The following is a 17,227-nucleotide window of genomic DNA, read 5'->3' as shown; positions in this document are numbered from 1 at the left end:
AAACTTCTTTATTTCTTAGTACAGCTTTTAGCTACAACATCTGAAGGCTTTTCGATTTTGATAAAATTTGTAACCTAAAAGAAAAATTACTAGAAACTATCTTCATCGCGAATTGTGGATGCTCAAAATTGGTCAATCTGATTTTTTTTCTCAGGCATATGAATTTTTCAACAGCAGAAAAACTGTTCACATGTAAATGTACTCCCAAACAAATTCTTGTTGCAAAAATTCGTAATTGGGAGTATTTACCGTTTCACGAGTTCGAATCTATATCTTCAAATCTTTGAGTAAAATTTATATTTTAATGTAAATTAATTAGCTTCGATTGTAGATTTTCTGGGGAATTACTCGCTTTTGTTCTTAATTGTAATAAAAATTAATTAAAATAATGTAAAATTAGACTCTAAATTATTAAACAGTTTCTTCAACTTCTTGTTAATGCCATAATAATGTAAATAATCAAACAGCAAGAGAAATATGCTGATATAAAATTTTAAATTAGGCAAAACAGCAACCTTATTTTGGCGTAGATTTTAAATAAATATGCTACCGATTTCGAGGGCAGAAGACAGACTTATATCTGATCACCCACGTAATCGGTAGAGTTTTATTTGAAATCCGCGCCAAAATAAAGTTGTTGTTTTGCCAAATTTTAAATGCCAATTAATTCACAGGTATATATTCTCACGTAGTTTGTTTCGGACGCCGAGTGCGGGCCAAAAATTTGAGGCCACTGCTGTAACATATCCTTTCTCACGGCTATGACAATTATTTTATTCTTTGTGTTATGAATTTACTGACTTTTATATAGAAATTTTCATTACGGTTGTATTAAGTAGATTTTGTATAGCGTCACACAGTCTGTGATTTTTGCTGTTAAAAAACTTTTATAACCGCATTAAGATTTCTGCTGTTAAAAGTTTTTATAGCTACATAAAATATATTTCTGGCTTTATCGTTAGATTGCTACTATTTGTCTCAGAAAATATAACCGCACAGTCTTTTACACTAGATATTGTGCATTGCCGTTGCAAGATTCTTGACCTTACTTCTTGGAGTTAAATCATTGCATAATAGCGAGAAAATAGAGATATTCTTTCGGCTACCTTTTCTCGAATTTCTGCCTTTCATTATTAGCAAAACATTTGATTTCTCGATAATTAGCAACAGCTGATTCGGCAGAATGGTAGGTCTACAATGTGTTCATTTTACAGTCCAGTTTCTTTGCATAAAGGTGCGACCGTGACTTCGCTAATGTTCAGGTAGCAAAAAGATCTAATTTTGCAGTTCGCGCGATCACTGATCCGGATCAATCCATTCGTGATGGACTACAACAGAATGCGAATAGTAAACTACTATTTGCGATAAGCTTAATTCTCATTATAAGCTCACAAAAGGTGTAGTGATAAAATGACCAGCATTCAATTCTGCTTTGTGAATTTAGTTCACCAAAGGAGACATCACAAACATCGCTGTGCGGTATGGCAAGATAATAGCATTGTAATTGATTTTACCGGGTAATAGGCGATTTGAAATTAGTGCATATTTTTGCGCTTCTGTTGCACAAGTCAGTTTGAAATATTAAATCGTCTAATGTAAATAGATGATTCAGAATTCCAAAATGCTGAAGCCGTCTATATTAAAAATAAAAACTGTGAATTTATAACAAATTAGCGAACTGTTTTTAGAGAAATTTCGAGACCTACTGAATTAGCCTACGTTAGTAGTTTCCAAAGTAGGCATATGGGCGCCGGTTCCTTTGTTGAGAAGATCCTGCGTCATTATGATATGATGGTTTGCATATGATTTTAACCGAAAGGAATAATATCATGAGATTGCTGAGACAGATTTCTTAGATCAAGAATGCCTACGTTTGGCGCACAGTAATCGTTTTCTGATTTTTGCCATAAAACCTAACCAGCCAACCTGTGATGTTAAGCTTAACATTATGCTATGTTTGTCATGTGATAAAAACTGTTAAAAATATCTATATCCTGAATACTGACGTATTCTGTTGATATTGTCAGGTTTTTTGGAACAAGAAGCATGAAAATCAACTGCGGCCTTGCCAGGATTCGAACTGTGAATCTTCCAGTTTGCTAACTGAATTTAATCATTTAACATCATGAAAGATCGCACGGGAGGGAATGCGATAATTCATTATAACTGTGTGATTGCTTGATTTGAATTATTATACAGCAGTGCTTTATTTTGTACTATTATGTTTGTTATCCTATTGTTATACTCATTACAAAATTATATAATCATAATCATAGAGTTACTTTGTGGTAAAACTATTCAAGGTGTTAGAGAAGAATTTCTATGATAAAATGGATGCACAATGTCTGGTACTGTAAATCAAGGCTGTACTGCCGCCTAGGCCCATACTTCCCTCAGGTCTTATGGGGCCCTGGAATTGTCCTGTACTTTCTCATAATCCTCTTTTTTTTTTTTTTTTTTTTTTTTTTTTTTTATTTATTTATAACAGGAAGGAAAGCGGAGTTTGGTTTAGTTGATTATGGCAAAGCACACTAAGGCTATCTACCTAAGGAGAGAAACGCCTTCGTGGAAGACATATGAAGGTAAACTGGCTCGCATACACGTTACACAAGGGGAAAACCACGAAAATGCCCATGCAGTCAGCCCGTTCGCCTGGAATCGAACTCATATCGGGACTACCAGTATTCAGCGATTTTACCTCTCTACCGGGCGCTAAAGTGGAGAGTTGAAGAATCTCGAAATAGCGCTATGGTTAGGACCTCAGAATGACATAATCGGGACTTGCAACAGTCATCTCTTCCTCGCACTGTCAGTGACGCTTATATATAAGCTCATGTGATAAAAACTGTTAAAAATATCTATATCCTGAATATTGACGTACTTTTATGTGAATTGAGAATGGAAACGAAATGCGCTTCCTAACACTTTAGCGCAATTTCACGCAGATTTTGATAATATATTCCATTTTTTTTTATTCATATGTGGAGACTAATATCTTTTGGCTCAGATACAAATACAGAAAAAGAGTAATCTCAATATTACTATGTCTTCTCGTTCCCTTCTCGTAACTGAAATAACTAATAACTAGCCATCCCTATCAAAGCGTCTCTAATTTGGGGAACAGAAAGGGGGGGAAGGATTTTATCTTTAGAAAAAATTACTTTATTCTAATCTCAGTCTAATAGCTGTATAACATCTCATTAAGACGTTTTTCAAGAACCAGAGGATTAATAACTTTTTAAGCGAGACTTCTGGAAGAAAGCGTATTAAAAATTAAAAGCAATAGGATAATTATAACGCACAACTTTAAAATACCAAGAGCATTAATTAAGAGAACTTGAAAATTTCTTTCCAAAAATGTTTTAGTCTGTACTTTAGGTTTTGGTAAAACTAAGAAGCCTGTTTAACTTGGAACATATAACATGCTGCACTTCCAGCAATATTTTTTGGATTGTACAATTCAGTAGATAGTCAATACATGCAAATTTTAATGCACATTAATACGTTGCTATTAATGGAATTTTATCAGTTAATTAGCTGACTTAACCATCACATTATTATCCAGGTTATATAAGTTACATTAATTCGATACCGTATGATATCTGCCCAAAATTATTTTCCGCTCAGATGAGCAAGGAAGTTTTGCATTTCGCGAGTACTTACAAAATAGACAGTTAGACGGTAAGAAATTGGTCAGTCCACTGAAATTTGTAGGAATTTTCATCCACGAAAAAAAAAAAAAAAAAAATTGTAAATTGTTATATACGTACGCTAAAAATTTTAAAATTTTCTAAAAATTTGTAATCTTGGTGTCATGAAATAAAATTCCCTAAGTGGAGAAAATAAAAGGGAATGGGAACTTCGTGTCTGGAAAAAATTTGTGCTTTTTTTTTCCTTCCCCCTCTTGAGTTTTTTAACTCGGCACTTTTAAAATCAAATTTCTTAGAGAGGAAACTTTCTTATAAGAGAACTTCTTATCTAAGTTATGATTTACTGCAGAACTTGTCACCGCATCTTCAGTGGCTTATATTACCTCTAGTGTATCTACCATAAATAGCATAAACTACTAAAGGTAGTAGATGTAGTAACAAAAGGAATTTCTACAAGCAAGTTATAACTAGCCGTAAAGACACTTTAACGTATCAAGCAGAATTTAATGTAGCATTGGAATTTTGTAGCATTAAAAATACTGAATATACCTGTAAAGAGGGAACTGTAAAATATCTGTAGAAAGGGAACTGTAATAAGGGTACCAATTCTCTTTTTACATGAATACCTATAAAAAGGAAATTGGTACAGAGGGCAGCCTGACATTGATTTGTTGAATAAATGCATTAATTGTTTATTGCATAAATAAGTGTTTAATGCATTTTCATTAAAATAGTTTAATAATTTTTTTAATAAAATTTTGCTCACTTCTACTGCCCTGTCCAGCTAACGTCTTGCGATTACATTTTTTTTACATTTTTCACACAGAGAGTCGAAGAATTTCCTTTTTACATAAACATATCTTCCCTTTTACTGTTACCGTCAATACAGTTATAGTGTCCTTTGATTTTTTGTTGGATCTTTAAATTCTTTTACCTTCTATTCTAAGTTTCGTCCTTTATTCTTTTACGTTAATTACTTTCAATGAATTTGTTATCTGAGAATTTATGAAAGACCATGGGAGAATGTCCTTAGGCTTCTTATTATTCTAACTTCAGGATGAAAATTTAAAACTGTTAATTTGGATCTAGTCAAATATTATATTTAATAGGTAAATAAAAAGTATTAATTATGCGTTGCTTTTCTGATATATGGCATTATGCCAAATCTCTTTTAAATGCATACCACTAATTGGGGAACAGACGTTTGCCAACAGGTATCAGATTCTTGGGATATCGCTGTAATCATGGTGAAGAGAAAACTTTTTGTATCTTTAGATGGCATGCATCCTTCTATCATTATGGGCTAAGGTTACTTTACACTTTAAAGGAGAAGTGTGGATCTGTACACTCAGATGTTTTTCAGCAAACTGCTAAATGAATATCCAGTGCCAAAGAAAATACACTGTCATAAACGGAAATGTAGAAAAACACTGTACGAACAATGATTTCTAGCTCATAATAAACTTATGATGAATACTTTACTGGCAGAAAATTTTATTTTAAACGGTCTATATAAAAATAAGGTTCTTTCTCCCTTTTCCTATGCATTTTGTCGAGACTTTCAGTAGAATTTTATACTATTTTAAATATTGAAAGTACGTGTTTAGGATCAATATTTAAGCAAATAAAGCTCTTTCAAAACATCCTGTTTATATACCAAAAGTAGTATATTTTGTTGCTGTAAAACGTTTTTGTGATATTTATGAATGTAAGATTATGGCATAATGTCATAATCTTACATTCATAAAATGTTTCACAATGTTATACATTGTGAAACATTTTTTTTTATTTTCACGTCTCCCATTATTTTTCTTATAAAAAGGATATACAGTGCATTTCTTTCGTTTATTTATTTAGTTTTGATTCATTCACTTTTAGGTACTTTCAAGATGAACTGGTCAACAATGATTTAAAGATATGTGATTTGTTGCCCAAATCGCAGCGTCCGATTGTACCCCATAGTCCAAGTACACCCCACAGCGTTACCAATCACACAATAATTGGAAAATCTCTCTCACCTGCATTACATCACGTAGAATCATCAAAGAACCTCTCTCATCATATCGTTGAGCCCATTACACTTACTAATCATTCTCTAAATAAAAGTATAAAGAATATTAAGTAAGTATATGAATAACCATAAGTTTATGATGTTTCATAATTTTGAGTGTGCAATGAAATTTTTTTTTTAAATTATTTTTTAACAAAAAAGGTTTGAGAATGTTGTTTACTGCTAAATTTTATTCTGAAACTGGAATTGCAAATTATTTCTAGAACTGTACGTATAAATTTTTACAAAGCATTGTACAATGAACATTTTGTGAGAAAATGTGTTTTCCAATAACAGAATCTTTATTCTGAATGTAACTAGTTTTTTTTTTTTTTTTTTTTTTTTTTTTTGATTTAACTCTTTTTATATTTATTTCAAAACGTATCAGCTTGTGATTTAGCTACTAGTTTCGAAATTATATTATATTAACATTGATTTTAACGTAAAAAATATACAGTTTCATGCACAAGAAACAAATTTAGTATTAAAATCGAAATTATGCAGGTTTAAATTATCTATCCCTATTCTATCTCTTAATGATTCCATTAATGGTAAAATGCCCCACTGCAATTTCTAATATTGTTTTTCTCTGTAGAGATGAAGTGATTTGGGAATGGGACTCAATTGTAGCTGATTTTAATAAATGGGGCTGTATTCATTTAGCTTATTGTTACTGAATTTAAAAATAATTAAAAAGGTTATAAGCAAATAATATTATGAGAATCTGGATATTGGAGTAATTATAAAAAGCGAGATTTATCATTGAAAGCATATTAAAAATTTTCTTTATGGACTTTTGAATATTAAATTATCTCTTCTTAACATCTTAAAAGCTTAAAATGACTCATGTTAGAATTATATAAAATTTTAGCAGTATTTAAGTAAATGTTACTAGCATAGTTTTTAAGAAAATATATTTCATTGGAAGTTTCACTTCTTAGAGTTGTTACAGCGGTGCAGTTCTTACTCTATATTTCAATACAAATTCCAGCAATAAATATAAAATGCCCATGTATATTTTCTAAGAAATTCAATGGTGCTTTGTTATTTATAAAAAAAAAATCATATTATAGCACAAATGAAACAATGTGGAGTAGTAGGTACAGCATTTTGTCTAGGGCCTCCAAAGTTAACTTTTTTTTTTTTTTTTTATCATGATCTGATCTAAAATCTTGGAACTTGGTCTTCTCACGTTATGTATTAAATACGGCTAGAAGTCCTGTTCCATACAATTCCATATTCTATAGAATTATTCTGTAGAATTCTATCATGTTCTATAGGAACCAAATTTTAGATTCCTGCATTATAGTTGAAGGAATTAAATAATGAAAAATCTGCATTAAATTTATGTATATTTCTCGCATTGTGATAAAACAACGGTACATAGAGCCATCGAATTTTGAATGACGTAATCCTACGGCGAATATGGGCATGTGGAAGCCCAAATTTGAAATTTGTTTTATTATCGATTTCATATTTTGTAAACCTTTAACGAATTTTTGATTAACAAACTCAAGGATTTCAAAGCGAGCAATGACAACGTTGTACAGAAAAACTATTTTTATCTCCAGCGCGTGAGACTGCCTATCGGAAATTCTAAAGATATGCTCAATTTAAAACTGTTTTGCGATATTGCTCTTGAACTGAATTTTATGGTTTAAGTGCGAAGAACGTGATATTTAATAAATGAAGGTAACAGGCAAAATATTAATAAAAAAAAAAAAAAAAAAAAACGCCCCTTTAAACGTAATTTAAAATCTGAAACCCTTCAGTTTTTTTTTAAATATTTCTTTATTTTGAATTTTTATTTTATTTGAATAATATATTGAGTCACTCCTTGTATTTTAAAATCTTTTGTTTCCTATTACTAAACAATTACGAGAGCCAATTTGAATATCTTGTGCGTGCTGTTGGTTTGAAGGGACTGACGCTGAAATTTCCATTTAGGTGATCTATTGTTCTTTTCATTCATGTATTCCTGAAGGTAGATAGTGTGAAATTCATGAAATAAACTAGCTAGCTTATTGAAAATTTCTGAATGTAGATACATAGATGAGGATTGGTTTCAGTCGTAGACTTTTCTTGTACTGTTTCTGACTGCTTTACAATCGAACAGTTCTATGTTTGTAACATTTACTGCTGTATTTTGGACATTATATGCTTTACCTTGTTTTTCCCCTCTCTGATCTATAAATGCTTTCTATACCTGAGTTGAAATTTCTTTCCCTGAGAACTGTATCAGTGAAGTAGCCAATCTATTTTGCTGAATGTCGTGATTGATAGTTTCTTCACAGTTAAATATTCGATGCATAATCTGCTTCTGATTTTGTGCGTTTAAGCTCGATTGAAAGGAAAGCAAGCCAAAATCGGTTCCGCACGGAAAACGTTAAGCACTTTTGGGTAATTTTTTTTTTTTTTAAATCGTTGAGTATCTATTTAAAATTCTTTTTTTTTTTTTTTTTTTTTTTTTTTTACTTTTTAGTTAAATATTTATAATATTACTTATAATTTCAAAAACTGAAAAAATATTTCTCTTCATTTTCTAATTATTTTACTGATTCGCCTTTTTAGTGTAAACCTTCCAGAAAGTCCACCTGATTCAGGATCGGAACCTCCCTTGTCACCTGCACAATCAGGTACGTACTTGCAATATGTAGATCGTTTTAAAATGTCAGAGTTTGCTGTATATCATTTTATATTGCCAAACAATTTATTTTATTTATTTATTTTTTGATTAAGCTTTTTATTTTTACATGAAATTTTACGAATTTTGATAATAGAATAGACATGTATTTGGTGCAAAGTGGCAATATAGAGTTTAAATCACGTGATGAATTAAAACCTCAAATAATCGCTATTAGTACGTAGTCAAGCATTTCAAGCGTAGCGTGAAAGAAGTGATGACATGATCCAATACTTATAAACAGAGTTGGGTAAACTAGTTCATGACCATCCCTTTGACCTCATCATCAGCTGTAAAGTGTCGTGACTGACAGAAAGACGCGCGATTTTTTCTTTCTTCCAGAAAAAGTTTGATTGTGTGAGCTTGAGTGTGTTCTTTTGAAGTACATAGTAACTCTAGAAGTCTGCAGTTGGTTATTTTCCGTTACATGGTAAATCTGCAGTGGGTCCCCCCCCCATTCGACAAAGCGCAAAAATTGCACAGAAGAGTTGCCTTTTCTAAATATTTTTAAGTGGACCTAAAACATGCAGTAATGGGGAAGGGGACACATTTTTGGGGGCGGCAACTTAATATTATAGCAGTTAGTCATATGGATTATCGGAACAGAAAGAATGATTGGGATTTTTTGCGTTTTTGCAATGCCGTTTATGTTATCTGCCTAAGAGGAGGAATGCTTTAGTGATGGACGTAAAGTTTTGTACGAAGGGCTTAGAAATTGAGAACTTCCTCATACTTACGTTACACATAAGATAAACTATGGGAATACTCATGCATTTCCGATTTGATCCTAGTTCGAACTAGCAGCATTCAGTAGTTCTGGAGGTTACATAATTCAATGGTTCCATTCACTCACTGGTTAGGTGAAAAATCAAGAGATGCTGAATTGTCAGGGCCGTTCCTAGCAAGGGTGCAGCTCGTAAAAGTACCCGGGCAGTCAAGATCAGGCGCGGCCGGACTCTCGCGATACCTTGCCTAAATATTTTAAATTCATTGTAAGTACATGTCATATGCAAGTACGTTTTACACAATTTATCATATGTAAGTACTTAGTAGGTATAAAATAAAAATTTTATTAATCATTGAGCATTTTTTTTTTTTTTTTTTTAATTTGGAGGCGACAATCTTAGAAAAGTATGTGGGCAGCCAATGGCCTAGGAACGGCCCTGTCAATTGTTATACGAAGGTGAGTTAAGGAGAGAATTTCTTTTACACCACACAAAGTATTCAAGAAATCGCAGCGAGATTTCAACAGTTTCATGTTCTTGATAAGCTTTGTTTATTAAATCAAAACTTTGAATGAAAAGTACGAATGTCAATTAAATTCTGAGCACAGTGAAGAAAATAAGGAAGAATTGTTCATTTAGTGAGAAATACTTTAGTGTTATATTTCTGTTATTGCTTTGGAAAATGAAACATAAGTGGAAGGATGGTTGCTTTGAACTTTTGCAGCTTATTCTAAAATATAGCCTCCAGAATGCAGTTCCAAATATTACAAGGAATTTTTTCCACAAAAATTGGGTAGATTACTTTTTGGAAAAACCTTTATATTCGCAGCTATCATCATAATCATTATAATGAAATTTTATAGTTGTCTGTAATTTATACGAATCTTTTTGAAAAATACCGGTATACAGGACATTTCGTAACTGTGCATTGCTCTCTATAGGGCAGATTTTATATTAAAATATTTCAAGAATTTTTTAATGTTCTTACTCCTGTATCGATTTCAAAGAAAAGGATACTTTATTATCTTCATTTCAATTCATTTTTATTTTCTCTGATAGGTCTTGCATTTTTTATTGTTATTCAAGTAATTGGCTTTCTTGTTAGATATTCTTTACTTGTAATATGTAATTCGGTTTCTCTATTTTTCTTTTCCGACTGGGTACTTATGGCTTCGAAAATAGTAAAACTACACTCATGTCCATAAATTAAGGATAATGCAAAATCAGGCAAAGGAAGAGTTAAAAGCAAAACAAATTTGACTTATTTGTAAAGCTTATTTATTAAACAAAAGGTAAAGAGAGGGGAAAAAAAAAAAAAAAGATGCTATATGTTTCATATTATTAAAAAAATTAGTGATTTTTTCTTCCTGGAGCAAATTACAAAAAAAAACCTATTTGCAAAAAACCAATATTACATGGTTGGTATGATTTTTAATACATTGTATGTCTCCCAGACGACGCAATACAGTCTGTACAACGCCTAGGCATGCTGAGTATCAAATTATCGATCTGATCTTGGGGAATATTACACCACTCAAAAAGCAATGCTCTCCGAAGTTCCGGTAGACATGTAGGAGGAGGTTGACGGGCTGCAACTCGTCGGCCAAGCATGTCCCACACGTGCTCTACTGGATTCAAGTCCGGTGAGAATGCTGGCCAGTCCATACGGGTGATATCCTCCGATTGAAGGTATTCGCTTACGATGTTTGCACGGTGAGGACGGGCGTTGTCATACATAAACACAAATTGTGCGGCCATGGCGCCCCGAAACAAACGTACATGTTGTTCCAGAATGACGTCCCGATAGAATTGGCTTGCCATGGTTCCAATTTGAACATGCAGGTGAGTTCTGGAACCCAGAATAATTCCGCCCCAAACGAGCACTCCTGCACCACCGTGTAACAGCTTTAAATATTATTAAAATCTTGTAGTTTAATTTAAATAGATGAACATTAAGGTATTTGTGAATGGCAATATTTGAAATCAGGCTCGAGTGCCACGTGCGACTCTTGCACGAAGAATGTAATTTATTTTTAAATGTTAGTATTCTTTCTTCTTGTTTTGTATGTCTCTTTTTTGAGTGCCAAATAAAGTTTTTTCTGTGTTCCATCATTGGAGTTGCTTCAGATTGCCAAAGAAGTATCACAACCGTGACGGTGTCGTTAAATGATGTTTTCTTGGTAGTAACGGGTACCTGGAGCTCTCCATATGGAAGTCCGGTGAGAATCAGTCTGCAAGTTAAACCTAGACTCGTCGGAAAACATCACACAAGCCCACTGTTGCGGTGTCCACAATGCATGCTATCTACTCCAGGCTAACCGCAGGCGACAGTGAGTTACAGTAAGTGGAACGCATCTGACAGGTCTACGAGCATATAGACCAATCTGCCCTAAGCGTCTGTACACGGTCTGCCTTGAAATTGTCGTACCAGTGGCTGAAGAGACCTGACGAGACAGATCTGAGGCGGTGCTCCGCCTGTTTCTTTTGGCAGTAACTGCCAAATACCGGTCCTCATTCGGCGTTGTAACTCTGGGGCGATCTGTGCTGTAACATCTACTCACATTACCATCATCTTGGAATCGGTGCCAAAGCCTGGAGATGACACTCTGGGCAATTCCAAGTTCGTCTGATACTTCCAGTTGGGTACGCCCACATTCCGTGGTTGTTCCGTGGCCGATAATTCTACCACGTAAAAAATTATCCAAATGCGTCCTTTGTGTCATAACTATTCGGTTATTGCACTGAAATGCTTATAAAGCGCCTGCGAACAATTTTACTTCTTTGCCTGTATTCCTTATATATCACTCTCTTACACTCTCGTCATTGTGACGTAGCATCGGTGTCATCTGGTTACTTCCTGAAATTTGCATATGATTCTTGAAGATGTGTGTAGTGATTTTACATGTGATATATTTACAGGGGTTGGACAAAAATATGGAAACACCTTTAAAAAACATGTTTCTTTGCTTAATATGGTGTAGGAAACCCGTTGGCATCCAAAACAGCTTGCAGTCTTCTCGGAATGGATAAATACAGTTCCTGTATGTTTGCCATGGGAATATTATACCATTCTTCCTGCAAAACGGTGGCAAGTTCAGATAACGATGTTGGCGGTGGATAATGAGAACGCACTTTCCGTTCCAATGTAGACCACAAAGGTTCGATAATATTCAGGTCTGGTGACTGTGGTGGCCAGGGGAGATGGGACAACTCATCCTCGTGCTCAGAAAACCAGTCCTGGACAATGTGAGCTGTGTGAACAGGGCTTTGTCGTCTTGGAAGACACCATCACCATCGGGGAACAAAGTTTGTACCATGGGATGAACTTGATCGGCCAAAATGTTCACATAAGTCTTGGCAGCCATGTGCCCTGACACAGTTATCATGGGGCTAGCAGAGAACCACGATATGGCTGCCCAAACCATAACAGAAGCCCTGCCATGTTTCACTCTTGGCAACAAGCGGTCTGTATTATAGGCTTAAGATGGCGTTCTCCAGACGTAAACTCGGCCAGAAGTGGGAAACAATGTGAAAGAAGACTCGTCAGACCATATTACTCGCTTCCACTGCTCTATAGTCCAGGCTTTATGACTTAAACACCACCTTTTCCTGTTACGGGCATTAGCATCACTGATGAGTGGCTTCTCAATTGCAGCACGGCCAGCAATTCCCTGTGTATGAAACTCCCTTCTAATTGTTTTGGTACTCACAGGGTTCGGTAACACAACATTCATTTCAGCAGTAACTTTTGCAGCTGTGGTCTTCTTATTTTTCGTCACAATTGCCCTTAATGATCGTCTGTCACGATCACTCAGGACACACTTTCGTCCGCGCTGTGATTTAGCAGATGATGTTTTTCCGCTTTTCAAATATGCGGAATAAATCTTCGATACAGTACCTCTTGAAACACTAAACACCTCGGCTACCTTGCTTACGGAAGCACCTACCATACGTGCTCCAACAATTTGCTCCGTTCGAAGTCTGTTAACTCTGACATAATGCAATGACAACCTCACATAACAGAACTCCGACAACAACTGAACTGTTTAGCACATTTACGAAGTTGTATAGGTGGCGTCAGTAGTCAAAAACGCCAGCGCCACCTACATATTTCATTAAAATCAATCTTTCTTTTCAAACATGCATTTCACAAGGTGTTTCCATATTTTTGTCCATCCACTGTATTTTAAAGTTCGATTCCCGCGTGACTTCGAATTATCCTTAATTTATGGACATGAGTGTAAATTGGTACCCTTAGCATTTGAAACGGAGAGGTCTTTTTTTTTTTTTTTTTTTTTTTTTTTTTTTTTTTTTTTTTTTTTATTGGCGCAGTTGGGCCATACCCGCTACCCGCGCGTAGAACTTGGATATCCATTGGCTGAATGATGGATGCACAGTTTTGAAACAAAAGTAAAACGGAGATATTATTGTGAACTAGAACGCAACTCGCAGTGCTATTGAGCTTCAACGGAATTCTTTCTACCTCTTGCTATGCTGTAAAAAAAAAAAAAAAAAAAAAAAAAGAAAAGAAAAGAAAAGTGCCATTCCACAAGGCTAGACAAAATAGAAAAATGCTATCCCTCAACCAAAAATGGAAACGTTGTTCCTTAACCAAAAGGCGAAACAATATGCGAGATGATCTAATATTGTCGCAAAAAATGATATTTTTCGGCGATAGAAATGTCGGTTAATAAGGAGGAAACACTGGCTTTTTCTTGAATATCATAACTGTATTGGACGAAAAAGAAGGGAAAAAATTAAGAATAAATAAATTATTGGAGGACCGCATAATAAAAGATCATTCCGGTTATCGGACGTCCGAATTTCGGTCTTTGTACATGTGTCAGAAGTATTTACTAACTAAAAAAGCTAATAGTTCGAATAATTTATTAAATTTTTAAAGTTTTACAAGTAGGATAAATTGTGCTAAAACTAAACTCAATGGCGCAACAGTACTAGTGGGCCACGGCCTGCAGTGCCCCGAAAAATATAAATTGTATTAAGTCAATATTTATTATATTTTTTAACGTTTTTTTTAAATTTAGTTTTAAGCTTTAAAACTCATTTTGGAATGTAATTTTGAGACTTAGACAAATGTTTTATTAATATTATTTTGTTACTAAATTTAATTATGATTTGCTTTTTAGTTTGTTTATTTATAATAAACTCTTTTTATAGATTTATTTCTGTAATAATGATTTATTGTTTTAGAAATTTGCTTGCATGGCAACGAAGATATTACAGTTTCTGAAAAAATGATGCAACCTTCAGGAGACTTGAAACAGTATATGAGTTATAATAACACACAACCATTAAAGCATTTATCAGAAACATCATTATCCTTAAGCCAGTCACTGCAGCTGTCTGTAAGTTTATTATAAAAAATTTCTCTCTTTTAATTTTAATTAAATACTTTTTTTTTATTTAATTATAATTAAATATTTTTACTTATGCATACCCAGTTATGTTTTTATCTTATTTGGTACTCATTCAGGAGAGAGAGTTCTCTTTTATGTTATTTATTTTGGTCTGGTTCAGTTTATATGACGCATTTTTAATCTCCATTTGAAAATATTTTTAAAAAAAAATATTCTCATTGAAGCAGAATTCTTAAAATTTATGTTTGGAGCAGAAGAGCCCATTTACTAATAAATTTTCAAATTACTCTTTATTCTCTAAATAAATTTGACTCTTTATTCTCTAAAATAAGGACTGTACTTGCAATTGTAATTTTATTGTAAGTTTTATATATTTTGTTCTACAAAATCAGAAAAAATTCTTCCTTTTGACTATCAAAACCTAGTTTTAATCTATTAATGTAGGCAACAAAGTAAAGTTGTTAATGAATGTGAAAGCGATTTAGCATTAAAATATATTTATGTACAAATTTGCAAAATCTATTCTATTCAAAGTAAAGGTGTAGAGGCATTAGGTTATTTTAAACATCCCTTTTATGAGGATAAAGATCCCTTTATGAGGGAGAAGTCATTAAAATGTGATTTTTTCCTACCCAACATTTTTTCTTTCAGTTAATAACACATTCTTTTTCATTCTGAAGGATAACTTTTTATGTATGTGCATGTATATATCTGTCCTATTGATAAATGAAGCTAAATTATTTTCTAAAAGAAGTTTTTAAGAGTCCAGTTGAGTAAGTATTAGCTTTTGAATGGTTAAGAGAGTTCCAGTTTTAAAAATGAATCGAAAAATGTAGGCCTTCAGGTTACAATAATTTTGATCACAAGATGCATTATGCTAAAAATTAGTGAAACTTAAATTTCTGCATTTGCCCTGCAGGAAAAAAGAAAAATGTCACGAAGAAAGTATTTTGATTTAAAATCCCTCCTTCCCAAATCTTCATCCTCGTGTGATCAAAATTACTAAAGATACTGTTAGTTAAAATTGGGGGAAACCGTATGTACATATCTCCAAAGATCTCTATATACTTTTACATTGTTTCTCTAAATCCAGAAAAGTAATTTGATGGCTTCTTAAAATGCAAAGCTTCTTGAGATTATGATATGCGTAACCCTATAAATCTGCCCAGGGAACAACCTAATGACTAGAAATCTTTTTCACAGAGTTCTGGTATAAAAATATAAATTTCTGATATTTTTACCAATAATTGTATCTGATTTGACCACAATTATTCTAGCAGGGAAATCCTTCTTATTTGATTTGTTTTTCACTGGAATCATGTGCCTAGAACCAACCAATAAAGATATTTTTAGTCCTCCAGCCTTTTTTAGGTAACCAATCATAAGTTCATAAAATAAAAGTGAAGTTAAGGTTTAATTAAAATTAAACTAGCAGTTTTAATTTTTTAGACATTTGTTTCAGGAATTGACTTGCCATGTAAAACGGAATTGAGTGTATTTGTATTCTATTTTAATATTACTTTTATTCTGCCATAGTATTTATAATATTTTCAATTTCTACTGCTTAGTGGTTAATTTTAATATTTCTAATTTCTGCTTATTTATTTTAGAATCCACCACAAGCAGTGCAGGCACCTATACCTCCTCATTCAACTGTATCTCAAACTCTATCTGCTGTGCCAAGCCAAAGTGCATCAGTTGGATCTGTTCTTACTCACCTGCAACACCATATTCCGACTTCACTCACATCAGGGCTTGGTTTACAACCACAGACACTTGGGCCACCAGCTCCCCATTTAAGTTCACTATATGATAGGTGAATATCAAGTTGCAGTCATAATTATATTTGTCATAAGTTATATTTAATATTAAAAATTATACTGATTTATGACTGATTATGGTATGAATGTTTTTTATGTAATTAACACTCCGTCGGGCGTGTCTCGAAACTTGCGGCATCAGGTGAGTCACATCTGTCAGATATATCTGTATTTTATGTGTTTTCTGGTGATCTGTATTAATTTAAATCTTATATTTTTATTCTTTTTAGGTCCAGGCTTTTACACCCAGACCTTTTTTAAAATTTTTTTAAAAATATTTTTACTTATTATTTACAATCACTATTACACAGGTTAAAATGCCATTTAAAAACACAATGAAACATGTTAATACAGTTGAAAAAAATTTTTAAAATATGGCAGTTGTTCACAAATGATTAATATTACATAAAAATACATAATATAAAATGACAAAATAAATCAGTTATACTTTAATTCGATTCTAAATTTAAGTGTGGTTTTCATTTGAACATTTCTGACACATCATTACTGCATGTTCCAAACAAAAATATTCAGCACATTTTATGCAGGAATATTGGGTCAATCTACTTGTCTTATTTGTTTGACATGTAGAGCACCTTTTGTGTTTAATTTGGTTATTGGGAACCTTTGCTTTTTTTTTTTCCTTCTTCAGCAGTTGGTCTGTAGGTTTGAAGTTTCATTTGCAAATCCTTCGATAAATTGGGTTTAGTCATGTGCCTAACAACTTCTTCATTGACTAATTCCTTCACCAGTATTTTCAAATACTCTGTCCTGTTCTGAACAGTATTCTGATTTTCCAAAAATACAACTAGTCCGTTTATAGCTGAAATATTTAGCATTGAATAAAATACTACCATCGGCCATCTTCTTGTATTGCAAGCGCAATTATAAGTTCCACGCATCTTATCCAGAGCATCAACA

The 17,227-nt window shown here is 33.1% G+C and overlaps 1 protein-coding gene across 1 annotated transcript in view; it reads left to right on the top strand.

Annotated features, from left to right (window-relative positions):
• Positions 1-17,227, top strand: part of LOC118184428 (uncharacterized) — a 289,633-nt gene that overhangs the window by 208,883 nt on the left and 63,523 nt on the right. The window contains exons 3-6 of the mRNA XM_035354096.2: positions 5,529-5,771; positions 8,272-8,336; positions 14,320-14,474; positions 16,097-16,302. Of these exons, the coding sequence (XP_035209987.1) occupies positions 5,529-5,771; positions 8,272-8,336; positions 14,320-14,474; positions 16,097-16,302 (669 nt within the window). The remainder of the gene's footprint in view (positions 1-5,528; positions 5,772-8,271; positions 8,337-14,319; positions 14,475-16,096; positions 16,303-17,227) is intronic.

The sequence above is a fragment of the Stegodyphus dumicola genome, chromosome 8 (genome assembly GCF_044657685.1).
Source record: "Stegodyphus dumicola isolate Sdum_Otavi_A_Nest chromosome 8, ASM4465768v1".
Lineage (NCBI taxonomy): Eukaryota > Metazoa > Arthropoda > Arachnida > Araneae > Eresidae > Stegodyphus > Stegodyphus dumicola.
This window is presented reverse-complemented; position numbering and strand designations above follow the sequence as displayed.